The sequence below is a fragment of the Prionailurus bengalensis genome, chromosome D1 (genome assembly GCF_016509475.1).
Source record: "Prionailurus bengalensis isolate Pbe53 chromosome D1, Fcat_Pben_1.1_paternal_pri, whole genome shotgun sequence".
NCBI lineage: Eukaryota > Metazoa > Chordata > Mammalia > Carnivora > Felidae > Prionailurus > Prionailurus bengalensis.
This window is the reverse complement of record NC_057346.1, coordinates 869,968-897,743: the sequence shown is the minus strand read 5'-3', so window position 1 is coordinate 897,743 and position 27,776 is coordinate 869,968. Positions and strand designations below refer to the sequence as shown.

General features: G+C 46.2%; 1 protein-coding gene across 8 annotated transcripts in view; it reads right to left on the bottom strand.

Moving 5' to 3' along the window:
• Positions 1–943: 943 nt before the first annotated feature.
• The window catches only part of YAP1 (Yes1 associated transcriptional regulator), a 113,351-nt gene continuing 86,518 nt past the window's right edge, over positions 944–27,776 (bottom strand). For 2 of the 8 annotated variants that reach the window (XM_043579165.1, XM_043579166.1), the window contains exons 5-9: positions 23,176–23,363; positions 20,940–20,987; positions 10,789–10,919; positions 7,001–7,113; positions 944–4,662 (exon numbers count right to left, since the gene is read on the bottom strand). In XM_043579165.1, the coding sequence (XP_043435100.1) occupies positions 4,424–4,662; positions 7,001–7,113; positions 10,789–10,919; positions 20,940–20,987; positions 23,176–23,363 (719 nt within the window). In that variant the 3' untranslated portion in view covers positions 944–4,423. The remainder of the gene's footprint in view (positions 4,663–7,000; positions 7,114–10,788; positions 10,920–20,939; positions 20,988–23,175; positions 23,364–27,776) is intronic. The other 6 variants (XM_043579167.1, XM_043579168.1, XM_043579170.1 and 3 more) reach the window with 3 other exon arrangements.

Here is a 27,776-nt window from a genome sequence, read left to right as displayed (position 1 = left end):
GCAAGTGCATGGCCTCTCAGAGCAGCCCCCGGGAGTCAGGCCATGCTACACACACGAGGCTCGGTTCTGAACTGAGAGGCACAACCACGACACTTTGGACAAGATAAGGGGAATGCTAAGGTTCCAGGGCCACAAAATTAGGATTCCTCCACTGTAAAGAAATTACACATAACAAAAGATGAAGTTTTCAGATTTCCCTCTGCAATACTGATGTGTGACAGTTTAACTGAAAGATACTACTACATACACAAGCACAGAAATAAATCATTTTCAAGGACAATCACATCTACTTCTTATTCAAAGTTCAGGACCTACCAGCTAAATTTGTGAATGTTATTATTTATAAAACAATAACTAATAATTTTCATTAACCTAAGTTTTAAATTTTGGAGACCATGAGAAAATACCGCGGAGAAAGAAAAACCAAAGGCTATTTTGCAAGACTGCATAAAGCTCCTTTCCGTTTCTTCTGAACACCACCAACAATGGCCATGGTCCATGTGAAGAGCACACAACATAAAATTCAAAGAATTACGGCCAGGGGCGCCTGGGTGGCTCAGTCAGTTAAGTGTCCGACTTCGGCTCAGGTCATGATCTCGCAGTTTGTGAGTTCGAGCCCTGTGTCGGGCTCTGTGCTGACAGCTCAGAGCCTGGAGCCTGCTTCGGATTCTGTGTCTCCCTCTCTCTCTGCCCCTCCCCTGCTCACGCTCTGTCTCTCTTGCTCTCAAAAATAAATGAAGCATTAAAAAAAATTAAACAAACAACCCAAAGAATGACATCCACGCTTCAAAAGGTCCAAAAGCCAAACCAGCCTTAAGTTTAACGTGTCTACTGGTCACAAGTATAATCACTTTATATTTCCTTGTCGTTAGGACTTGCTCTATTGGAAGACCAGTAAGAAGCCAAAAGGTCTTAAATATATTAATTGTTAAAAACACCAAAGAAGAGTTTAAGGAAAGAATATATTTGAACCACATAAACAAAAAAGTATTACATAAGAAAAAAAAATGTAACAATTTATGTAAGTACCTAACATTTGAGCATGCTCTTACATCTAAAACAGATAACAAAAAGGTAATGGGTACTATATATGTACATTTCACAAGTGTGCGTTAAAGAATTCTCTAATATAAAACATTTAAATTGTGGAGAATACTTTTCATGATACAGAAGACAACTGTTAAGATAGGCACACCCACAACCCTTACAAAAACATGCTTGCCGGAGATAAAATACATCTGAGTACTCACTTCTCAGATGTGAACACTCCGCACTTGTCAGTCATTGGACACCGCTTCTCGCTTTTGCACTGTGAGTGTCAACACTGGTGTGGGTTATGAATTACAATCAATTACCGTTATTTTTCAATGTTTCTGCCAAACTCCCAGTAAAATGCACCTATTTAATATGAATACTTGAAACAATATTATTTGTATATAAAGTCACTTCCTTAATGCTTTTTTTTCTTTTTTAAAAAAGACACTATATTTATTAGAAAATAGTTATGACCACACACAGTGCTTTGGAAAATCTGAAACCCCAAATCAACACGTTCCATCAAGTGTGAGTAGCTCTAAGAAGCCCTAACTGAAAAGAACACAGAATGTAAAAAGCTGATAAATTTAAAGATTATAAAATTGGTTTATTGTGAAAGCAATTCAAGAATACCCAGTTAAAATCTTATCCCGACGCTACCCGATACAACCAGGAAGCACTTAAACACTTTTACGTTAGGAACGAGGACATACAACAAGAAAGGCCACATCAACGCTGTGATCAGAGGAAGGACTCCTAGGTCTCTGTCAGGTCATCAGTACAGAGGGCATGACAAAGTCAAATATGGCGGCCGTCAGGTGCCTCAGCACCAAGGTGTAACCGGGCGAGCTAAAGTCGAGGCAACAAGAACTCCTATTCCTGTTTTGTGGCTGTACTGAAGTGACTGAAACTTTAGGAACAACCACCTTTAATGACAGCGAGTTGCAAGACCAGTCTTTACGGAAGAAAAAGAAATTCATCAAGTCCTCTACCAAGGTCCCACTGAGTCCTCGAGACCCCTGCCATGCCCACCCCCCCCCTGCCCCCCGCCCCCGGGCCTAAGCCTACTCTGTGGCTGTTTCAGATGCAGCTTACTGGCAAACTGGGAGTGCCTTCCGAGTAGCTCTGACCCTCAGCACAAGAGAAAAAACAACATGCTGGATCGTCCATTTACTCAATTATGCATTCTAGGTACAATTTCATTATTGCTCTTAAAGAAAAAAAAAAAAATCAGTGAATCTGCACAGTGGCCATTTCCCCTCAGGTAAGTCAAGATTTACTCTTTCTGTTGTTTTCTTAATAAAACCCTTAGATCCAGTAATTGCAAATGATCAACCTAAGGATCATTATGTACAGCACAGCGACTGCATGTTTGAGCACTGGAGGTACTTAATCTAAAACGTCTCACTCCTGACTTCTGCTCTCCTCTAAACTGAAGGGTCAAAATACTCTGATTTTGTAATTAAAAAAAAAAAAATCTATCTTCCCAAGCATATCTTCCATTAACAGTTTTAGCCAGGAAAATAGATTTTTATGTCTGTCATGAGCCCTTGAAAATAAGGGCTTATTCTAGAAACAACAAAAGACCCTTAATCACAGAGGTGCTAGCTGGTGCCACTATAATTCACAACCAACTATTACCTTCATAGCTTATATTGAAGAGTTGATTCATGCTCATTTTGTTCCTTTAAAAAATACTCTTTGGAAACCATTATGACTCCTGTAGACACATACTCTAGTTATATCTCTTCCTGTAAAAATAAAAGTATAATCAGGATTATCTCTATTTCTTTGCTAAACTCAACTACCGATATACATTTCTTAAATCTGATCACTTTACCAGCTAACTCACAACCTCGACAGAATTCTATGTACTGTCTAGGGTCAGTTCTCAGCATACAGAAGTAGGAGCAAGTCTTTTAAGAACTATCTTGTAGGCAATATTTCCATGTAGTCTTTAATGTGTTTGTTACAAATGAGAACTAAGGTACTAGAATTTACTCCCAAAACTAGGGCGAAGGTAAATTTCCAAAGCTAAAGGAAGGAAAACCACTATGTAAAGCTTACCTCTGTCACGTATATTATGAACCTATTCAGTGATTTCCCATCAAAGCTTAAAATTAGTCCCAGGGATTATCAAGGGGAAAATAAAGCCCTATCTTGTTTTCTTCTTTCAAATTCATCAGACAATACTGTGTGCCAGAGGGCAGACTGTGCTCCTCTCAACACTCTACGTAAAAACAGCCCTTTCTAGAATACTAAACTACCCAAATGTCTGCAGACTGCCCCAACCAGGTTTAAACTACCTCTGAAATATAAACTACTAGTCATGTATTCTAAATGCATACATTCAAAACTACCATTTTAAAATAAATTGGAAAGTAGGGAAACCTTAAAAAAAAAAAGATACATTCTGCTATCACACTATTACAAAGATTATAAGTGTGTGTGTGTGGGTATATATAGAGAGAGCAGATAATCATGATTTAAATAAGATGTTAAAAAAATCAGGAAATGTAGATTTTTACCAAAGGCACTACAATAGCCGCCCCGAGATACAACTATAAACAGATTCTTCGCTACTATGGTAATTTGTCTAGGTTGGGGGGTGGGGGTGGGGGCAAAAACAAAAACAAAACAAAACAAAAACACAACCCAACCAATCAAAACGGAAACAAACAAACAAGAAGCAAACCCACAATAAACCCACCCAAACCTATACTAGAGTACGTGGCAATAATTAATATATTTCTATGGAAAAAACTCTCTCATGCCTTATAAGCTCCTAAAATAAAATCAAGGTCACTATGTGACTAACGAGAACACTAGGAGGGGAAAAAAAAACACTGAAAGTAAAACAGTCTTCAGCCTCGGTTTCAGCTAGCTCATCAAATCCGCGCGAAGTACGTAACATCAGACCCGACATTCCTGGCCTGGCAGACGAGCCAGTTGTGGTTTTCCACTGGCCACACCACACGCAGCTGAAGAAACAACTGCCTGACAGAGTAAATGCTGTGACACGAAGCATCCGAGTTCCAAGTCTGAGTATTCAGTTAGGGTGATGGGCGAATGTCTAACTGGGCAAAAGGAAAGGCGTCCATCGTCCAAACAGGCTCACTTCCCCCAGCCCCCAAAACGAACAGTAGTTATAGTAGCAAAAGAAACAACAAAAGTCTCGAGTCTTTAGGGCCAACTAGGATAGAGGTCAGCAACATATTAACAGCAGCAACGGACAAGGAAGAGCGAGACAGTGGGTGAGAGAATCTTGCTGGACGTCTGTTCATCGTTCTCTGTATCAGCCACAAGACTGCGACCGGCTATGCCTGGAAATTTCGGGCACATCTCCTCAGATCCTTCACAGATTTGGAATTCGGTCTACCTGAGGGCTCTATAGCCATGTGAGAAAGCTTTCTTTGTCGAGCTTGGTGGCGGCCAGCACGGACTCCATGTCGTTGAGGATGTCTGAGCTCAGGGCTTCCTGCAGACTAGGCATCAGCTCTTCCCCCTCTATGTTCATCCCGTCCCCCTCCAGCGTCCCGAGGTCCACGTTCGTCCCAGGAATGGCTTCTAGGTAGTCTGGGAAGCGGTTCTGCTGAGAGGGGAGGGTGCTTTGGTTGATAGTGTCGCCTAATTGGGACGGAGAGGAGAGAGTCGGGTTTGAAAAAGCGGACATCAGAGCTGTGCGACGTGAGCCTTCAGACACACCGGACTCACCCCCGAACCGATGCCCACAGTTTATTTCAGGCTGAACAACTCACCGAAGACAAAATAATGCCAAGTTTACTTTTGCTTCAACACGGGTTCAGATACTAAAGCCGCAGCTTGACTGCTTGTTACTATGAACTGAGCACTGAAGGGGGTCACGGGAAACCGAAATCCCTTGAAAAACTATCTCCAGTAAGAGAAAGAACACGTACATCACACACGTGCATCGCTACTGGATGCTCTTCTAGAGAGAAACCACTAAGTGAGATAAATGCAAAAGTCACGGTGTGGAGTGAATTCAAGCACACTTTATGGCAGGTTGAAATTGATGTTTTCCCGGTTTTAAAACAGCGCGGACAGCTTAAGCGCTCTTTGACCAAAACTGGTAACGTGACTTATTTCAGCACTTAAAATACTGAGTTAGCTGGCCAGGCACTTGAGGACCCTCTCCAATGACTCGTAATCTTAAACCTGGAGACAGCCTCCTTTCTGTGATCCCCCTGTTGTACGGGACTCAGCGTTACACCCTGGGGACCACTAGTGTAAAAGGACTGGATGAAAACTCTATTCGGCCTTGGAGATTCCCGTTCCTCAGGGCAAAACAAGCCTCCCAGAAGCCCGTGAATAAATAACCCTCCCTTGCCTTCCCTCTAAGGGTTCCCTGACTTACCTGGCCAGGAAACCTTTTTTTGAGCATGACCACATTCGCATTCCTTAGAGCTCCCGGGCACATACCTCCCGGGAAAGCAGCACAGAGCATGGAGGGCACAGGGGTTTGGAGAAGAGCAAAGGGGAGGCGGGAGGGGCAGGGGAAGCGTGCTGGGCATGAGATGGGTCTCAAGTGTGGGCACGGGAAGGGGGACCAGAGTCTGAGGGAAGCAAAGAAGGTGGCAGGGTGCACCTTCAGGAGCACTGAAGCCGTGAGCTGGATGAGCGACCGGCCAGCAAGGGAACCGGCCGCTGGAGCCACGGGGGGCTGCTCCGTCTCTCGGCCAGTGCATGCCCTGCGCTCGCTGCCAACTCCAGGGCCATCGGTGCTCGCCAGTTCCTTGATTACCCTTCTCGGCTCCTGCAAGATGCCCCGCAGCTATTCTGACAGTAAGCAGGTGAGCCCCACAGCCTCGTCTTTCCCCCTGGTTTTCGGAGCCCCTGACGCCTAACTTGGAGCAGAACCCTCAGGGAAGGGGCAGGTGCACACCGAATTGCATTCGATAGAGGGCGAGCGGATCGCAGACAGAAGTCTCTCTCCAAGATTAAGAACACGAGCCATCAGGACGCCAGGGGGCTCAGTCGGTTGAGCGTCCGACTTCAGCTCAGCTCATGATCTCACAGTTCGTGGGTTCGAGACCCGCTTCCGATTCTGTGTCTCCCTCTCTGCCCCTCCTCCCTTGCTCATGCTCTGTGTCTCAAAAATGAATAAATGTTTAAAAAAAAAAAAGTTTTTTATTTAAAAAAAAAATTTTTTTTTTCAACGTTTATTTATTTTTGGGACAGAGAGAGACAGAGCATGAATGGGGGAGGGGCAGAGAGAGAGGGAGAGACAGAATCGGAAACAGGCTCCAGGCTCTGAGCCATCAGCCCAGAGCCCGACGCGGGGCTCGAACTCCCGGACCACGAGATCGTGACCTGGCTGAAGTCGGACGCTTAACCGACTGCGCCACCCAGGCGCCCCCCCCCCAAAAAAATAAGTTTTTTAAAGGAAGGGAGGGGAGGGAAGGAAAAAAAAAGACAAGAAAAGGAAAGAAAGAAACTGAGTCATCAGAGAGGGTCCTCAAAGGCCTTGCCAGCTAACTCAATATGTAAGTGCTAAAATAGGTCACATCACCAGTCGTCATCAGAGCTAAGTCGTCCAGGATATTTGAAAACTGGGAAACAGATTACAAAGTGCCATGGAGAAACAAAGCAGGTTTGATCTGAATCAAGTTTTCAGGATTTTAGCTGGTTTTATTTTTTTAAGGGTATTTACTTATTTTGAGAGCGAGAGCGAGAGCGAGAGAGAGAGAGAGAGAACACAAGCTATGGAGGGACAGAGAGAGTGGGAGAGAGAATCCCAAGCAGGCTCCATGCTGTTGGCACACAGCCCGATGCGGGGCTTGAACCGTGAACCGCGAAACCACGGCCTGAGCTGAAGTGAGATGTTACCTGACTGAGCCCCGCAGGTACCCCTTAACTGGTTTTCTTCCGAACTGCCTTTGCTCACAGCAGCTTGACAGACCTGCCATGTCTTGCCGACGGATCGCTAAGAATGAAGCACACCCACCTGTGTCCATCTCATCAACACTGTTCAAGAAGTCGTCAGGGGTTCGAGGGACGCTGTAGCTGCTCATGCTCAGTCCGCTGTCTGTACTCTCATCGCGGGAGTGGTAGGTGCCACTACAAAACAGGACAGTTACAGAGCAACACGAGGGCTTCCAATGATTTCCAGGTAAACATGGAACGCCTGCTGAGGACCAACACGGTTCTCCAAGATGACGAGTAACCATTCCTGCAGCCTAAGAAACGAGCCCCTCCTCCTTTGGGATCTTACACAGCCCTGGAGGGAAGGGAGGCAGACAAGTTCATCCTTTTCTTTCAAAGTCTGTTTCTTTCTTTATTTGAGAGAGAGCGAGAGAGACATTTCATGTGTGAGCACAAGTAGGGGAGGGACAGAGAGAACCCCAAGCATGCTGCACTACCATCAGCACACAGCCTGACATGGGCTCGAACTCACGAACGGTGACATCATGACCTGAGCCTAAAGCAACAGTTGGATGCTTAACTGAGCCACCCGGGTGCCCCAGACAAGTTAACCCTGACTGAAGCTGGCAGCTGTAAGGAACCCAAACCACTCTGAAGGTCCTGGGTCAGGTGGCAAGAAAAGAAAATAAGAGGGTGCCTGGTTGGTTCAGTCGGTTGAACATCCGACTTCAGTTCAGGCCATGATCCCACGGTTCGTGGGTTTGAGTCCTGCGTCAGGCTCTGTGCTGAAAGTGCCAAGTCTGCTTGGGATTCTCTCTTCCTCTCTCTCTGCCCCTCCTCTGCTCTCTTTCTCTATCTCAAAATGAAATAAGCATTAAGGAAAAGAAAAGAAAAAAACATACAGCCACAGTTTTCCTAGATGACAGAAATTCTCTGTGTAGGTATGCTCTCTGCAACCCCATCTCTGTCTGGGGAGGGGGGCGGAGCGGGTGCACACAGTCTGCTTATTTCAAGGTCTCCATCTCCCAGGTGGCACAGCACAGGCATCGAGTCAAAATGCAACTCCAGGTACTGGCGAGACAGGTTGGCACTACACTCAGATCCCCAGCTCGTGCAGAGTTCAAGCGAAGGAAACACCAACGCAAGACAAAGAACCAGAACTCCTTTTGGACCGGGCCAAAACAGACGGAGTCACCGCCGACAAGGTGAGAATTTCCTTAACCAAATCTCCTTGCTTCTGTGTAGGGGAAAAAACCCCAAACACCTCAGCGTAAGACAGGAACCCTTATTGTTCCAGCTAAAGGACACATTTAAGAAAACAACTACAGGGCACACACCCTGGGGAAAAACAGAAAAACACGAGTCAAGATTTTAACTTTAGGCTAATGAAGTTAAACACAGTCAGTCTTCGTTGCCTACATGAACACACAATCTCCCCTCACTGCCCGCAGGAGCACATAGTCTAGCCTAAATATCCTCACTGCCCGTGTGAGCACCCAGTAGATCTCACTGCCTGCTCGAGCACACAGTACGGTAGATCTCCTCACTGGCTGTGTGAACAGAACATCGCCCTGAGCTCGTGGCACTCCCAGCAGCTGGCATGGACAGCAAAATCTGGGTACTACTAATTTTTAAAAATCTATGGTAAAGTGGGGTTCCTGATGGTCTCTGACAGGGATGTGAACCGTAACTTTTCTCAATGCCTGGACACTTGGGCAGCTCTTTAGCTCACACAAAAGTGCACCAAAAAACCCACCTAAAGCTATGAAAACCAGCTTTCACAGTCACTCAGGGTTGAACACCCAATCCCCCCACATTTCCTCCCTTATTACCTGATGCAGGTGCTCTGTCCTCCCCCCAACCCTGCACCCCGAAACTGCTGGATTACTCCGATGCTTCTGCCAGATTCTGGCAAGACGCAAAAGCCTCACAAAGACACAAGAAATCACAGATGAGCGTCTGAGACCGTCTTTGTAAGATACAGCTGCCTTGGAGCAGGCCTCCCTCAGGATACGCTCGGTTTCCCTTCCACCAAAAGCGCATGCACGCACCACGCACAGGGCACTCGGGGGCAAAGGGCTGACTCACGGGGCCATGCACAACTCTTCCCGAGGAGCCCGCACTCCTGGGGCCTGCAGCCCACCACCTCACACATGCTCCCTGGGCACCTGCTCCCATGGGATGGGCCTGAGCCCAGGCCCCTGAAGACAGAGAGGGAACAACAAAAACCTACGAATGATGCTTTCTGAGAGGCTCATGACGTCAAGGAGGGAGGTGAACAAACACGGTGACGAATCACACTCCGGCGTTAAGTGAGCAAAATGTTTTTAGAGCAAAGAGAGGGGTGTGGAAAAGTCTATGGAGAGGACACGAACCTGACCTCCGAGGGTGTCAGGGCAGAGGGGACACGGGATGCCACACGAGGGACAAGAGTCAGCATGGTGGCAAGGTGGGGTCCCAAGTGTTTGGAGCTAAGATACGTTTGAATTGAACACTAGACAACAGGGAAGCCATCCAGTTTCTGTAAGAGAAATGCTACAGTGAGACGGGTTTTAGAAGCTGGGGTACTTCACCGAGTGGAGAAAGGACTGCCCCCACAACAGCAGCATGGACGACCGGACACCCCGTGACCTTTACCAGGAAAGTCTCAAACTGCAGCCCAGCCTTCAGTGAAGTTCTAAGAGAATCTTCACGAACAGCTGCCAGAAGGACATGCCGTCCACCTGCATCCCTACAGTCCAACTGTACCCCGGGGCCAACACAGGTCTCCAAATGGGCCCTGGATTCTACTGATCTGAATTCTCCTTGTGGGGAAAAAGCAAAGTTCTGACTTCAACCTTTCCAAATTAACCTCGTTTAAGTTCACAACTGCAATCTTGTGTAAATACACTCAACTTCTGGCCCAACTTTAAACCGGATGTGTCAAAGGAGCCAATACAAACTTGAAATACATTCTCGATGGCCTTCGAAATCAAGCCTGGGAAGCAGGGCACCAGTGCCAGTCTTACCACCAAGCAAACTATGGGATTTCTACGGTACTAAGTATTTTGGTCACATGAGAGAGATGTTGTTTTTCTAAGATCACGAAGTTTTCAGCTTAGCTGGTGTTGACTGAAAGCACGGTACGATAGCTTTCCTAAACCAAACATTTTTTAAATGGTTTAAAAAGTGCATTGCTTAGAACTGGTTAAACACACACACACACACACACACACACACACACACACACAACCAAAAGCAAAAGTACACAGACAAGACAGCATTTGTTCCTTATTTTTAAAAACCGAAATTCCATAAATATCTTGCAACCCAGAAGAATGAACCGTAGTCAAGCCTTAGTTGTAAACGGTTTTCCTGGCGCAGAGTGTGACCTGCTTCCATACACGGCACCGACATTTCTGCCGGAAACCCATCTGGGTGAACTCACTGAAAAGGACCTGTGGGCTGCGTGAGTTTGAAGCAGTGTCTTTGATAGCTGTGTGTTTTCACAAAAGGCACAACCTTACGTTTCATGTCCTTGAACTTCCTGTAGCGAAAGCGCAGGGCCCACACTCATGTGGGAAACTCCTGCCCTGGATCCTTCAAACGCAGGCCTGAGGACGTTTAGGACCACGTTCATCTGCTTTCGTGGAAGGGCACGCACGTGCCCGCCGACTCTGTGGTGTTAAGTCACCGTCAGTCAACAGACAGAAGCCAACACATGACTGGGAAAGTGTCCCCAGGTCCCCACGGCCCATGTCCTCCCACGGGAGCCGGCTCTGAACCTGGAGTTCCACTGTCCTCGCCATTTACAGCAATGCTGTCTGGTGTCCCCCCCGACGCTCCTGAAGCTGCTCCCCTTCTCAGTGGCCAGGAACAGCCCTCACCCACCTGTTAAGAAAGGGATCGGAGCTAGTGGTCGTCATTGTCCTCAGCTCCTGAGACATCCCAGGCGAAGGCACTGGGTTCTGAGTCCCACCTTCCTGGTCCAGTGTCGGTAACTGGCTACGAAGAGCTAATTCCTAGAGAAAAAAAACACAAACAGAATCAGTCTACTGACAACAAATGTACTGTTCGAATGAAAGAAATAAAACGCACACTAGGGGGCCAAGTACATACAAAGTTCAAGTGTTAAACTGTCTACTTCAAAGCTAACAGTTTTCCTGGTCAGAAAGACCAAGTTCTCACATGCATTTCCAATGACTGAAAATTAAGTTGCATAAATTCAAAGTTGATCTAGTCTTATTATCCCCCAAATGTACACACTTTCCTAACTTCATTTTGTTATTTTTTCTTACTCTGGCAGACACTCCCAAGCCCGCCCTACCGGGCACGACGGCAATTCTGGTCTCGCAAAAAAGAATTCTTCAAGTTTACTTCTACGCACCAACTGTCCTCTGAGTCTGCACCAGGAATAAAGTCAGAAACACGCCATCGGAGGGTTTCTGAGCAGCCGCCATTGTCTCTCTGCTGGACTTGGGGTTGCACCTGCGCACCCAGACAAGCCTGGCCGAGGCCACGCACCTCTCTCTGCTGCTCTGTCCTTTCTCCTCTACTCCCCTTGGGTCCCCGCCCTGCCTCTCAAGATCTCCTAAAGCTCAGGTGTGCAGCTTCCTCTCTCTTGGCTTTCTGGTTTGACTTGAAATGTGTCTTTTGACTCCAAAGGACGCCGCCCCCACAGAGCGCACCCTCCTCCCTCCTCTGCAGTCTGAGCTTGCACCACCTCCCACTGAACCAGGTCTACGCCTGCTGAATACAACAGCCTACGAATGGGGGTTTCTTAACCGGAAGATCATGACAGAGTGCAGAGGGTCTGTGAACTTGGGTGAAGAAAAGAAAATGCCACCTTTATCTTTCACCAACTTCCAACTGCAATTTAGCATTTTCTTCAGTTACAAATACAGGCAACTAAACAGCAGTGTTTGTTATACCCTCTGACTTTCCATCAATGGAAAACATGTTCATATCATAATGTAGTTGCAAAGATCTTAAATTACCACTCATGCTCATCACTACTTCAGTGCTACTTAGTTATAAGACACGCTGTTATGTCTGGTTACTTACACATCAATTACCAAGTGAATGATTCGCTCAACAGGACTGCTCCTCAATCTTCCAGATTCCAATGACCCACACCCACCTCCGTCACCCACTTGTACAGCTGAGACTGTGTGGTTTAAGACCAAACCTACCTCTAAAACCTCGAGTCACGTTTGGGACAGTGATCACTGTGTCACTTCAGTGCACTGGCTCACCCTGGGTCACACCTGTGCACAACGCCTACCTAATCATCTGTCACCAAACTCTTGGATCTCTGAATTGCAGTAAAAGTGACCACCATTGTACTTCAACCCCTAAACCCCTCTGCATCACCCCGGAGCAGGCACGGACAGTCCTCCCCCAGAAATCTCACACACACTCCTCCTGCCTTCTGGGACCACAAGTGCTCTGCCCACCAGCTTCCTGTGTGACCTCCACCCACCTCCCCTCTCCTCCTGTTCCAGTTGAGTGGCTTCCCCTTTTTTTTCCCATTAAAAAAAAACCCTCAGGTGTAAGTAACACACGACATTAATCTCCAGCGTGTAACACAAAGACTCAGCATTAGTACACATTGTGAAGTGACCCCCACAATCACCTGAGTAGATACCATCCCTACACAGCTATGTTTTTTTTTTTCTTGTGATGAGGACGTTTAATATTTATTCTTTTAGCAACTTTTAAATATGCGATTATTATCCCGTTAATTATTAACTGTGGTCACCGTGACCTATTTTATACCTGGAAGTTTGCACCTTTTGGTCCCCATCCCCCAACCCCCAATGTGTTCTCTTTATCTACAAACTTGGCTTTTGTTTTGGTTTTTAGATTCCACTTCGTAAGGGAGACCACGCGGTATTTGTCTCTCTGACTGACTTCTCTCACTTAGCGTAACACTTTGCAGGTCCATCCGTGTTGTCACAAATGGCAGGATTTACACACACACACACCCCTTCATCCATTCAACTGTCAAAGGACACTCAGGTTGGTAAGTGGTGGGCAGCTAAATGGACACTTCAACAGATCTCAGGTCTTGGCCACCGTGAGTAATGACGCAGGGATACAAGCCTGAGCTCTGAGCTGATCGTCTGAAATACACAAGAGGCCACCTCACAACAAACTGCCACCACGAGTCAGTACCACACACGTGCTTCCTCCATTTCTACAACAGGATTGCTAAGAAATGCCAGAGAAACACACAGCTGTCCAGACTAGTCTAAATCGATGGTCTCTGGCCTTGAATGGCCACAGTCCCACTCTGTGATGTTCTGTTTTCTCACGTCCCCACCGTCACTGTCCCACACCCGGCACACGCTCTCAAGCCCAACGCAGTCAAGGTCGTCCAAACGTCTGTCCCACGTCAGTAGGAACGCACAGGCCGTCCAGGCGTCTGGCTTTCTGCCTCCTCCTCTCGCAAAGCTCTCCCCGGTCGCACTCCTCTTCCTAACTCGTCCCCGAGTCTCCCCTGTCCCTGCCAAAGGCCAAGCCACTCTCCCAGCAGCCTCTGGGGACTCGCTGCATCTGTCCCCTGTCCATGCTCTCCACCCTCGCCAACCCCTCCCGCTGAGTGACCAGAACTTCAGAACTGCGAGGGTCTGTAGCACGGCCCTGCTGTCCACACCGCCTTTCGACTAGAGCGCTTTGCTCTCTTCTCTGTTATCTAAGACTCTGTTCCCTTCCCTGGGGAGGGGAGCTCTCTGCCATGACCCCATCTCCATCTTCGGAGAGACTGGACAGAGAGAGGTTACATCTGTAACAGTTTGAGCACAGGGAAAACATGATTTTAACACTTATCACACAATAGTGTAGTTCCTTCCTTCCTTCCTTCCTTCCTTCCTTCCTTCCTCCCTCCCTCCCTCCCTCCCTCCCTCCCTCCCTCCTTCCTTTCTTTCTCCTCTGTTCCTTGAGGGCACACTGAATGAATGAACAAATGGACGGTTTTGGAAAATACCTTAACTTCTGAGGCTCTGAAGAATTTATGCTGCCATTAAAACATGAGGATGTAAATAGGAAGAAATTTGAAAACGACAAGTATTGTAAGCTCTGGATGAAGCTGATGCTTAGAGTTCTGTGAGGGAGGGAGCCGGAGATGTCAGAACACGGCAGTACCTCGCAAATATCGTAAAGAGAGCCTCATTTGCTTTCTACTTCCTATCAAAGAAGGCAGGCACCAGTTTCTGCAGAGCAAACACAGGACATGACACTACTCTGACTCGTTACTAAAATAACCAATAAATTGGCTATGATTTTTATGTCAACCAATTTTTATTTCACTTTTGTTTATGAAGTTCCCACTTTTTCGACATCGTTTTATGAAGCTAAAGCTAACTGTCAGGCGCAGATTCTCCATGGTTTTGCTACTCTGGATTTTACCACTTTGCCGAATCATGTCGGCCGCGGTCTCTGACAGCTGAACTGCTGTTGTCAGCGGCCGCCCAGACCCGCCGCCAACGCTCGCAAAGAAGTTCATCTGGAGATGTGCCCGAAGCCGCCTGAGGGCTACAAGGGACCACGGAGACGCGCTTCTCATCCAATCTGTGCGGGGGCCGTGACAGGGGCCGTGTCGGGTTCATGTGAAGTGAGTCCGAGAGGCTCAGGAGAAAATGCCATTTTACTGCACTGGTGTCGGTGGGGTGGGGGCGTCAGCATTGCCAGCGGCATGAAAACAAACATAACGTGCTAAGGCCAGTGACACATATACACACAGATCACAGAAACCAAAGCAAGGTAGGAATGTTCAGCCCAGTTTTGAAACTTCTAGACATAGCAAAAAGAACAGAGTTGATTAAATGCCCTACGTAATTTCTGAACAGTTTTACTGAGGATAAATGATGTATAAGTACTTACACACATATTACCCAAAAATGGATATTCTTAACACAGCCTAGTATTTGCTGAAGACAAAACTGCTTTAAGTAATTAAAGTCAACTTGGTAGCCCCCTCCCCAAGTCATTAATTCTCAATGTTTGTATTTCCATCTGCTGTTAATATAATTTATTCCACTGGGTTCAGTAAGGAAGATGGAAAAATTTTGTTGATATTTGAAACAAACTGTCAAAAACAGGGGAAGGAAACCAAACGCATTTACGCATTTACGCAGGGTAACAGACCAACTTATTTCCCCCTTAACTTATGATTGGAGCTCAACTGAGCGCAAAGAGAACAACCTATGTGCTTCCTGCGCAAACACACGTGCACGCACCACACACCCACACAGAGAGTCCTGTGAAGGCAGTCCTCAGAGGGGACACGGAAATTTGGGGAAGTGCTTGACTCCATGCTCTGCCTCGTCAGATTCTGGAGGAAAGGGCCTGTGGAGTCAGCAGGGACTGATAAATCCCGGCTTTTCACTGAAAGCAAGCTTACAACTGCTTGTACCCTTGGCCAAGAAATGGAAATGTGAAAGTGAACCAACTTATGTAAAATCAAGAATTTTAGCGGTACAATACTCAACTGTGTTTCAGAGCCATATAGACCTTTTGCAAGTGAGTTTAGAGAAAAATAATTATAACTGGATAGGTATGAAAAAAGCTACATAAGCTGAATGTTTTAGTCACAAAATATATTCCATAGAAACCTTTTGTCCATTATACGGCATTTAAAACTACGCCTGCATGCATCGATACGAACCTGTATAGAATAAGCCTACTCTAGTGCAATAAAGTAGTTTTAGCAGAACTCACTCTGGACAAATATGGACAGTGAATCTGGCATAGACGTTTCAAAACAAGTTTGGGGACATAACTGGATCATCTATAAAAACTGATTTCAGTTGAGACACTTCATGTTGAAAGTTATGTCTATCTCTAAGGAGTCTTTTACTGTGAACAAATGCCTAAAATTAGAATACTAAGCTAAAAATACAAGTTTGTTAAGCTTCTCTTTTTCCCAACGGTAGTTAGAATAAATAGTTTGACAGACTTTCAAAAACGGAGAAACAAGTTATAGGAAATTTGGCCAAAATTTAATCATGCTTCTGTATTTCAAAGGTCAAAAAGTTCTTTTAGAGCATTTGACTTTTTCTAAATGAAGCAAGTATTTTTAGCTCTTTTTCTTCTGTAATAATAAAAAAATGCGGCAGCTTTTCCCAGCGAGCTTCTAAATCTTAGCTAATGTGGCATAGACACATTGGGAGTCACAGCTATCTGCACTGTGAGTAACACGGATGGTCCCAGCTTGGTCCAAAGGGAACTTTCCGGGGTGGCTTGTGAGGGCAAACTCAAGTTGGCCCTCGTTACGTCGTGGACTTTTATGGACTTGGGGTCTCACCAGAAGCCACTGGCCCTTTTTACGTTTCCCTCCAGTCGCTTAAATAGCAGTATCCTTCCCCACAGGGTGAAAAAGACACTTTAAGATAATATATATCTGGTAGTTAAAATATTTTTCCCCCATAAAAAATGAGTACTTTGCTTCACATCATTTAGAAAAATAAGGAGAAAGGCAGCAGAAGCAGTCATCAGTCTGGAAACAGAACATTTCTGGGTTACTGAATTCTTAGGGTATCCAAGAAAAACGAAAGCACATGTCTACACAAAGTCGAAATTTGGAACAACCCAAATGTCTGTCAAAAAGTGAAAAGAGAAACAATCATAGGATAGCCCTACCATGGAATACTAGTTAGCAATAAAAAGAAAGAAGAGAGAGGTGCCCGGGTGGCTCAGTCAGTTAAGCATCCGACTCTTGGTTTTTGGCTCAGGTCATGACCTCACAGTTCATGGGAGGGAGTCTTGTGTAAGGCTCTTCGCTGACATCGTGGAACCTGTTTGGGATTCTCTCCCTCCCTCTCTCTCTGCCCCTTCCCCACTCACTCCCTCTCAAAATAAATACGTACACTTAAAAAAAAAAAGTACGGACACAACATGAGTGGATCTCAAAATAATCACAGGTAAAAAGTTATGATTCCACTTAGAGAAAATTCTATAAAATATAACGTCAACTTCAATTACTTTTTTAAATCAAGTCTGTCTTTAAGCAAGCAAGCACTGAGCTGTGTTAACAGTGCATCCACTTTAGGGTAATGCATGGTGCGTGATTGAAGGCGTGTTTTTTTTTCAGGGTAATCAACTTGTTTAAGGAAGGTTAGTTTAGTGAACCAGAATCCAAACTTAGAAATGGAGAGTAACTCTAAAAATATACATCTTATAATAGTTTGTCTTAGTGATAGCAGGTTATGTCCATAATTTTAAAAACAGAGGGTAAAAAAAGGCCATTTCTTCCACTGTTCCAGAGACCTTGCCAGACCCCGCTTCCCAACCCAGCAGCTATAAACACAGAATATTTCCTTACATTTTAAGTGACGAAAACATTCAGTCAATGATTAGAATGCTTTTGGTGTTTTAGTATGTGTGCCATTCACCAAATTATCTTTAGCTGCAGAACATTTTTTACTAAAAAACTGTACACATGGATCTGGGGCAGTTTTGAGAACTACAGTATGATAACAAAATCTGAAAGGGTAGTCTGGTGTTCCCAGCATTCTCCTGAGATTCAACACTTTTTCTGAAAGATCTCCAGAATTAGGTCTTCAGTAATTTGTTAATTATGGTGTCAATTCAAGTAATACACATAATTTTAACATTCTTCAAATAACAGAAACCTCAGGGCGCCTGGGTGGCTCAGTCACTGAAGAAGCATCCAACTTCAGCTCAGGTCATGATCTCACGGGTCACGGGTTTGAGCCTTGAGTTGGGCCTTGTGCTGACAGCTCAGAGCCTGGAACTTGTTTCAGATTCTGTGTCTACCGCTCCTTCCGACCCTCCCCTGCTCGTACTCTGTCTCTTTCTCTCTCTCAACAATAAATAAACGTTAAAAAAAAATTAAAAAAAATTATAGAGACCTTAATGAGTAACACAAATGAGATAACATGTTAGAATACGCGGGTGTGAAGTATATCAGAATTTTCAACACGCTTATTAAAAATACAATCTAAAAATTGATGAGGAAACACCTAAATGAATTTATGGTTTATTCAGTACTAGGACTTCAAAAAGAGGAGAGATAATCTTGGGCAAAGTCAACTCTGAAACAGCTTTAACAAGAAAGACAACTTGGAGAAACAAAAAGCCAAATTCTTTACCGTTCTTAAATTCTAGGAAAAAAAGACGGCCATTGTTTTCACGTGACCCTGAGCAGTGGTATTACGTTGCTCCATGTGGCTAAAACTAGGGACATCCAACCCTCTTCACCACTGCAGGCGATCAGTGTGGCGTCACGTCCTCCACACAGACACCATGGGTCTCACCCTCGGGTGCATCTAGTACTACCCGCAAGAAATGGCAAGTACGCCAAGTCATTAGCGGCAAACTACTAACAGCTATCATTTCTATGAAGACTGAAGCAGCTATTTGCTCAGAAATAAAGCTAAGATACCTACGCACAGCTGACTTGTTTCTATTTCCTGAATGGTCTCGAGGACTCTGACAAGGCCACATAGAACGGGTTTTGACGTCCAGGCCTCGAAGAGGAACTGGACAGTCTCACTGGGCAAGAGGGAAGGGGAATCGCTCACGAGCGGGATCAGGGCCACCGGACGCAAGAGTGCACACAGCCAGCGGGGCGGGAGTCAACAGGAAAAGGCAAAAGCGACCACACTCGGGGCACAATCTTTCTCAAAATATGTCTTTCAAAAGACCCCAAAACAGAAATGGAACTGAAAACCACAGACAGCTGTGGAAGGTCTCCAACTGATGGACGAGAAAGCGACGCGGCCAGAAAAGTGAGCGTTACAGGCTCAGCCTCAGGAGCGGACGTGACGTTTGTAGTTGCAAAAAGTGTTTTCTGAGGATACAAATAGCTTTTCCAACATAAAAACAGTGAATAATCCAAATGAAATTAAAATTTTTAAGTGCTCTGAAGACAACTTTTTCCAAAATTCTGCAATCAAATCCTAATAAATTAAGATGGTTATTTCCCATCTTTAACTAAGATCTACCAATCCTTTTAAAGTTATCTTACTTTTTCAGAATTCTGCATTAACCTCACGCATACTGTCATCAGTTTACACAACCAGAGAACCCTGCTGTCCAGATCTGTTTAGTTAATCCTATTTGGAAAAAATGAAAGACAGCAACACTGTGAAGTTTGGTACCTTCCCACATCCCACAGTGTCTGAACGTAGTATATGATCGTATGTAAAATTATAAAATAATGACACTGACTTCCTGTTGCTTGGGAACTCATCTGCACTTAATTTCTATTAGAAAAGTAAAAGAAAACTTTGAACAGTGACTGGCACTGAACTACTGAATAACCCGTCACCTTTCCTCCACTATTCCTTTACAGGTCCAGTTCCTCCAGACTGGAAAGGTCTTCCTGGCTTTCTTGATCATCCTGCAAACCCTGCAGGAAGCCATCCGCACTTAAGACAAGGCTCCTCTTTGTGAGCTTGTTCCTTGGCTCTATCAGGTCATCTAGAAAACACGCAAGAACACACACGTCTGCTTGACACAAATACTACCATGTTCTGTGTGTTCTGAGCTATTTCACCGTTTTTGTTTTTTTTTGGTTTTTTTTTGGTTTTTTTTGGGACAGAGAGAGACAGAGCATGAACGGGGGAGGGGCAGAGAGAGAGGGAAACACAGAATCGGAAACAGGCTCCAGGCTCCGAGCCATCAGCCCAGAGCCCGACGCGGGGCTCGAACTCACGGACCGCGAGATCGTGACCTGGCTGAAGTCGGACGCTTAACCGACTGCGCCACCCAGGCACCCCTGTCCTGAGCTATTTCAAATTTAACCCCGTGCCAAATTTCCTAACATTTATTGACATTTCCACAACTGTCAGGGAAACACAGTGACCAAAACTCCTGTAACAAATCCTATTTCATCCTCCAGCATATCCGAGGTTGATTTTAAAACACCTCTTCCAGGTTTCTTGTTCTGGCTTAAATAAATCTCAGGCATCAGCTGGCCTTCTTTCATAAACACTCCGGAGAAAAAGCAAGGGCACGGATCTTCTCCTTTTAAAGGTCCACAACCGTGGCCTCCAGGCGTACGCGCGAGCAGCGGCTCTCGGGGCAGGATCGTGCTCCGCTGTCAAAGCAAATGTCCTGACTTACCCGCCTCACACAATCTCCTGATTCAAGAAGACATTTGTGGGATGAGGAACCGCTTTCCCTCTCACATAGTTACCTAGTCTCTGGGAGGGTGGTATCCCACGGTCAAGGTGACAACATCCAAACCAAGAGGGGCCCTGCCAAAGCCCGCTTCCGCCGCTAACGCTGACGCAGCGGCCACACGGCGCCTCCTGGTTGCTTCTGCCCACCTGAGACACAAGCCGCGTCCCCTAGGCTTCAGTCCTTCCAATCTTGTGAACCCTGAGCACAGAGGTCTATCTTCCCATGAACCAAACAAGTGCTTGCAGTCAAAGGGCCACAGGGCCACAGTCCTGCCGTCCCCGTAAGATGCCTTCTCAACCAGTGCTCTCTGGGGTTCATCAGGGAGAAATGTGGATAACGTCAACAAAGAAACCCAAAACACTACCCCAGCAGACCCTCCTCTCTTCTGAGAATCGTGATCTTCTTCCTATGAAATGCCCTGCAAAAACTGTTTCTGCTAAGAGCACCATTATGACTCGAGATTTCTTCCAGTGGCCTAACCAGGGAAATAATCTGTGTCACCCTGTTGCTGTTCTAATGATTAATTCCTATAAATCCTAAATCATCATAAATACTATTTTAAGCTATGCGAATGAAAATCAGGCACACCTGAAGGCTGATGGGATGTGCAACTGAGACATAATACGCTTCAAATGTGGAATAAAACAAGAGTTCCATGGAATCAAAATGAGAACTAGCAGCTTCCTGGGAGGAGTGAGCGGGAAGCAGGCAGCACAGACTTTCCGGGAGCGGCAATATGAACCTAAGTTATTTTGGGAGAAAGATGGCTCAAAAGTTATACCTGAGCGAGCTAACGTTCAGTGTGGCCCCTTGAGCACAAGGATCTCACTTTCCTAATTTAATATCTTTTTTTTCTTTTTTTCAATGCTAAAACATCAGTAAGAGCCTACCTGACATTTTGGAGAATTTGCTGAGCTGGGATTGATATTCCGCATTGCCTAAGAGTAAAAAATAAGATGGATAAAAATTACTTTGAGCCGCATGGTTTGGCTGTGTAGGCTGACTTACAAATTTCATCCAGACACATGACCACAGCACAGGATTCCCAAGCCAGCCCAGGAAGCAGCAGACCGAGGAAGACAGGAGCCGACGGAGTCACAAGAAACCAAAACCTCCCCGAGGACTCAACAGCAAGGACAGGACAGCAAGGCTTGAGGTGTCAGGACCCAAATAAAATGCGAATTGGTCAGGTAGATTGTTTGCTTCTGAGAATCAGAAGCAGGAAAAAACATACAATTTAATGTTTCAGTGATAAGAGAAACTAACAAATTCACAGGAAGCCAAAAGACTTAAGACATAATGAATTTATACTGATTGCCAAAAAACAAAACCAAAAAATCCTAACAAACAGACTATTAGTGTAAGAACAGAGGAGATCTGTCACTTCCACATTAAGAAAAGACAACAACACAGTCAGTAGTAAAGTAGAAACAAAGAAATTACCCATAAAGGAAGCTAAGCTATGTTGGCCAGGACCCATCACCCACAGGAAGAGTGAGAGAGAGACTTGGAAAAACTCTTTGGGAGGAAGAGTTTTATAAACAGCAGCATCGCCCATCACAAAAAAAAACAAGACAATACAACAGACAAACAAAAAGCCCAGGCTGATCTACGGAATGCAACATAATGATGGACGGCCCATTTCTAGACTTTAAAAAACTCAGGACACTTTAAAATAGTTAAGACTTTGACACTGGCAATTAACTAATTGTTCTTAGTGAGATTTCTCAGTTTTGATGGTTTTCACCCCGTGTGTGAAACTGAGCCTTGTCCTTCCTTAGACCACCTAGGACCGATCAGTGATGGAGTGAAACGCTGCGTTCTTTCTTCTAACAGAGACATAATTACATCCTTGATGGTATTCCCTTGTTCCGAGGATAAAGTTTAATTTAAAGGAAAATTATTTTCCCTTTCCAGTAATTTGTTGGAAAGAGACACAGTGAACTGCGTCGGCTTCCTTTCTGCACCCTCTCGAGGGCAGGTAAGCACTCCGTCTGTCACGACGGCTCACTGACACCAGCCCTGGCACAGCCCTTGCCATCAGGACCCGCTGTGGGCGCCAAGCACGCTCGAGTTACACGACAGGTCGCGGGCAGCACGGCCTCAAGCTGAGCCTGTCTGGGACTTCCCCGGCTTAGGTTCCTTCCCCAGGGCTCCAGTTTCTCAAATCACGGTTTCCAGGAACACTGTGAGCGCACGGCCCTCAGAAGCGCCCGCACCCGGGTCGATGCGGTCACTTCCACACGTGGCACACTGCAATTGCGAGACAAGTAGCGGATGCACGTGTTTCACGTCTGTGAACACAGAGGATGTGTCTGGAAACAGAGAATGAGAAACTGGTGGTGACTGACGCCCGAGAAGAGAACTCAGGACACGGAGGAGGAGGAGGAGGAGGCTTTGTCTTCGCGGAACCTCGCCTCCCGCACTTTCAGAATCGCACTCCCTGTCGTGTGGACTGTCACAACAGTTGATGTAAAACTTCAACAGTAAGTGACTCTAAGACCGCATCCCCAGTGTCTGAACCCTGTGGCCTCAGCTCGCCTTCCGGAACAAGGCGGGGCCCAGCGCATCCTGAGGGGACGGACCGTCTGTCCTGGTGGAACACGAAGACCAGCAGCACTTTCTGAAGGGAAACTCCGGGGACAGGTCCTGACAGGTTCCCAGCCATCCAGGGGTAGGCCGCACCCGGGCCAACCTGAGAAAGCCCTCAGGGCCTACCAGCGCAGGGACCTTCTCAACTGGGTCCCTGCGCAGGGACCTTCTCAACTGGGGGCAACGTGTATTACGTTTTAAGTCAAACACCCTGGATTCAGCCACGCTGAATCCCACGTGTCCTCTGAGAAACGCCTTAGTGACCTATCACCCCTGACGGACTTCCGTCTCCGGGAAAAGGGGTCTTCCGAGGGACGCGCCAGGGTCCCGAGGGCAAAACGGTCCGAGCCGCGCCGTCTACGGCTCCGCAGCCCAGGGGGGACAGGCGCCCACCCGCGATGGGGGCCAGGTCGGGGAAGCAGGACGAGAACGGAGCCGGCGCGTCGTCTGCGTCACCCCAGCCGTGACAGAGCGCCGAGCCCCCCGACCCACGCGCGGCAAGCGAAGCCCGAAAAGCGAAGGCTGGCCTCTAACCTGGGGCCTCACCTGCCGGAGCAGCTCCTGCTGCTTCAGACGCAGCCTCTCCTTCTCCATCTGCAGCTGCTGCAGCCGCATCTGCTGGTTGGAGCCGCCGCTGCCAAGGACGCCCCCCGGTGGGCTCTGCGGGGCCAGGGGCGGGGGCTGCTTCGCCGGGGCGCTCTGCCCGACCCTCTGGTTCACGGCTAAAATGAAACAAAACATCGGTCCTAAAAATCTAATCGTAAATGCAAAGGACAGGTTTTCAAAAGCATCTGGGCACAGTCAGTGTAGCAGGAAAGCCACCGACAGGATGACGGTTAGGTTAATTTACTGTTCTCGCTGTCACCCCTGCTGCCGTTACAAGATGCCAGCCAGGTGAGAGCCCGAAACAAGAAGACGCTCTCACCTGCAGCGACAGGGGCAGAAGACATGCCACATAAAAGCAAAGCATGTCACAGGAAGCACAGGACGCGTTACACGCACATCCAGAGAGGATCGAGCGCAGGCTGGGGACCTGTCTTGTCCGCTGCCTCTAGAGCTGGGAGGCTGACAAAGGACTGAGCGGCAGGGACGTCTGTGGTGACTTCTGGAGTGTGAATGACGTGAGCACAGGGTTTGTGACAAATATAAAGATGCAAGTCCCACAAAATGACACTCAGCATTCAGAGCAGCAAAGCCCATTAAAATGATCAACCCTTAACACACAAGCAGATTTCCACGACGGGAGGCTCGCTCATGATCGAACAAGCCCACGAGATCTGGACAGCAGAGGCTCATCTCCAGCAACACCGCTGTGTCCCCTCACACAGCCCAGGGAGACTCAGGAGCTGGTTCCTAGTTGAACCTGTAACCATGTGACAATCAGAAACGGGTGGATCCTTATTCTACTGGATTTCCCGCGGAGGGAAGTTTTATTATGTGAAAATGGGAAGGACACATCACCTTTTCAGACACGTGAAGAACTGTTCAAGGTGAGATTTTGGGTCCCTGCTTCTACTAAATCGTTAATACACACTGACCAACAAAAACTCAGGCCCAAACAACTTCACAAATGTTGAATGAGAATACCAATCTCACACCACCTTCTCCAGACAACAGCAAACAAGACACACTTCACACAGCATTCACGAGGCCAACACAATCCTGACACGAGGGCATTCGAAGAAAGGAACATTACAGACCAACCTCTCTTGTGACCCTCACCACCAAAATCCGACCTAATGTACGCGGACAGCTCCTGCGACCCACTGCTGCCCCAGGCAGGTACCCAACTCCTCGTGACAATTTCTCATGCATCCTCGGCTGTGCCACAGAGGCCGCCTGGTAAGTGCCAACTCTGGGAGATCTGAGCGAACTGCCCGGCATTTCGCAGCATCCACGATGCGCTAAGACCCTCGTCCCTCCAGGTGCCAGCACAGGAATGGCCTACGTATCCTCGGGGCTCTGCAGCATCTAGAACAAGGTCGGTGCTAAAAAAACTCGAGTTGAGTATTCACTGAGGCAGAAATGTAAGTAGTGAAGACAGACAATGTATAACTCGAGCAAATTCCACTGAAGACTGGCCACCCGTGCTGTGGCACCACGTGTGTTGATACGGAGCTGAGGACATCGCAGGAAAGACTGTTACAGGCCAAACTCATGCACAATGGCCTCGTTCAGTCCGGCCTACTGGGTGGGGAGTGTGCAGTAGGTGATGAGGCTCCCGCCTTTTCTCTCCAGGCTTTCTCCAGTTCTTTTTCTAACTTCTTGACTTGAAGTCGTTTAGTTTAAATCTTTTTCTCGGAGGATTTAAATCAATAAATGTACCCTTAAGTCGTGCTTTTCCTGAGTGTCCTACATCTTCAAATAGTGTAACTCATGACTGTTCCATTCCCAATACTTGCAGTTTTTACTGAGATTTCCATCTGACTCGTGAGCTATTTACTACACTGTAATGCTTCCAAACAGGTTTCAAAGTTTCCAAATAATTTCCAGAGAGAGAAGTAGAAAAAACATAGATGACAGATCTTCACGTGCTCATCAGGCAGCATCCTAATCCACACACATGGAGTCCCTTCTATCCTGCTGTCTCCCCGATTATTCTGAAGCAAACATCATAGCCTTTCATCCAGACGTAATCTCAGTACCTACCATTCGGGGTGTTTACTTGGATTCTTTGATCTTATAAGCATTTTCTCTTATGCTGAAAAACCTGGTTCTAACAACATCAATAGGTATTGCCCTCCCCAGACTGTTGAACTTATGCCCAACAAAATGATTATTACAAGTTTCTAACTTGTCACTGTTGACTCAAAACATTCATTAGGTACATACGGTCACATCACTGTGGATTAGTTACCTAAGAGTCCCTCTCCCTGTCACATGGCCACCGACTCAATTTACAGATTCACTTGTGACACTGTGCTCTCGAACTGGAGAAACCTGCCTTACTTCCCCACCCTGACCAGCTCACAGCCAACAGTCACCAGTGTTTGCAAAATCCACGCAACCACACGCACACTTCTTAGACACAGGGCAGCATGTACGCTAAGGCTACTTTTCTACTTGTCTCCACTTTGCCTTTTTTGTTATTTCCTCACCAACAACAAATCCTTGGGACCACTCCAAAGCAGGATATAGGGGTTTTCTCTCACTTTCTTTTTAAAATAGCTTATTAGTATCCCGTTCAACCAATTTCCTGTTAAGTTTTCACTATCCTAGAATAAGCTCATACACACATTATTTTGTCTCTTTGCTACTGTATCTTGGGGTGGAGCCCTAGTTGGGAGAGGTGGCTGACTTCATGTTAAAAATGAGTACTTTTGCCAAGTCTCCCTGCTTCTTCCCTCACACACCAGGGTTGTACCTGGCTGTATCCCTACCAGTGATGTAGGACAGTCCTTTTTCCCCATGAAATCCTTGCCAAACTTTTGGACTTCTGCCAATCTGAAAAGTGAGAAATGGCTGGTCAATGTCATTTTACTTTGCTACATTTTATTTCAAAAGTTTGATCCATCTCCCTATTTTAAAGGGCCATTTGCATTTTTCATGCCAATTGTGTCTGTACCTTTTCCAAGAGACTTGCTAGTCTTTCTTTACATTCTCTATTTTAGATAATCTTTATATACAAGGGGGAGACAGCTGTGGTCACATATATGTTACAAATAATCTCCCTCAGTTTACCATCTCTCTTTTTAGTTTGCTTTTTCCATATAATTGTATTTTTTAAGCAGTCAAATTTATCAGTCTTTTTGAAATTTGGGCTATGTTTTCCCCACTCCCTGATGACAAAGCAATTCATCAACTTTTTAATTCAAAAGCTATTCACTTTCTTTTTATGTATTTGGCAATTCAATCCATTCCACTTGGAATTTATCCTGGAATATGGAGTGAATAAATCTGATTTTATATTTTCATGCCTATTTGCCCAACACCACCCACATAAAGTATATCCTTCCCCCAAAGACGTCTTTTATCAGACTAAATTGCCACATTACGTTGCTCCTGGACTTTCTATTCATTAATCTTATCCCAGATGCCACAATTTTAATCCCAACATTAATGATATGTGTTAATGGCTGGTAGGGCAAACCATATGCATTTTTCGAAGCTGACTTTATCGAGACTATTTTTTTTTTTTAACACGTTCATTTATTTTTGAGAAGGGGGGTAGGGGAAGAGAGCGAGGGAGACACAGAATCTGACGCAGGCTCCAGGCCCCGAGCTGTCGGCACAGAGCCTGCGGCGGGGCTTGAACTCACAAGCCCCGAGATCATGACCTGAGCTGAAGTCGGACGCTAAACCTAGTGCGCTGAACCTAGTGAGCCTAGGCGCCCCATAGGAATCTAATTTAACTGCACTGTAGTTAAAAGAACAGGGTCTGTGTACGGATTGCTGAGATTTGTACTTGATGCGTGGTGAGTCCTCGCTCTTGGACTAGGCCAGGCCCACAGCTGTCCTGTCTCCCTTGTCCGTAACACTCTGAGCTCCTGACATCCTCAGGACCCGAGGCCCCTAAACCTGCCTGCCCTTGCTCACTGTATTATGTGGGTTTTACCTTCTGACCCACAGAGATTATTTTCCGCAATTTATGACCCTAGTCATGTCTTTCTGGTGATCTCTTTTTGGTATTTTGTCTGGCAGAGCAGAGACGGGACGTCAAAACAGGACCTGCCGCTCCATGCTGTTCAAAGCCGGATTAGTTGTCTTATACTGCCCAACAAAAATCATATTTATTTATGATCTGTCTTTAGAAAGAATAAATGGCTTAAAGTTTCATAATCACGGTTGTAGTTTAGCATTTTGTAGGGGAATGGATACAAAAAAATAAGCCCGAAATTTTAAGTGCCAAGGTCTGCCACAATCTGTATTGTGATTTCCATTTAAATCATAGGCTATTCAGGACACCGTTATGCTTCCAAACACGTTTAAGTCTGGAATCAACAATCTCATTTAATACAACTGCTTACATCTACTTGTCACCAACAGGTATTGTCACAATACCAAACACACTGCCTTTGTAGTCAAACCAACCCTACAACTCAGCCATTCCTCTAATCCTCAGCTTCTTCAGCTGTGTCTGGGGACACCGTATGTCCCTTTCGGAGACACTGTGGAGATTCATCTATGCAGAGCAC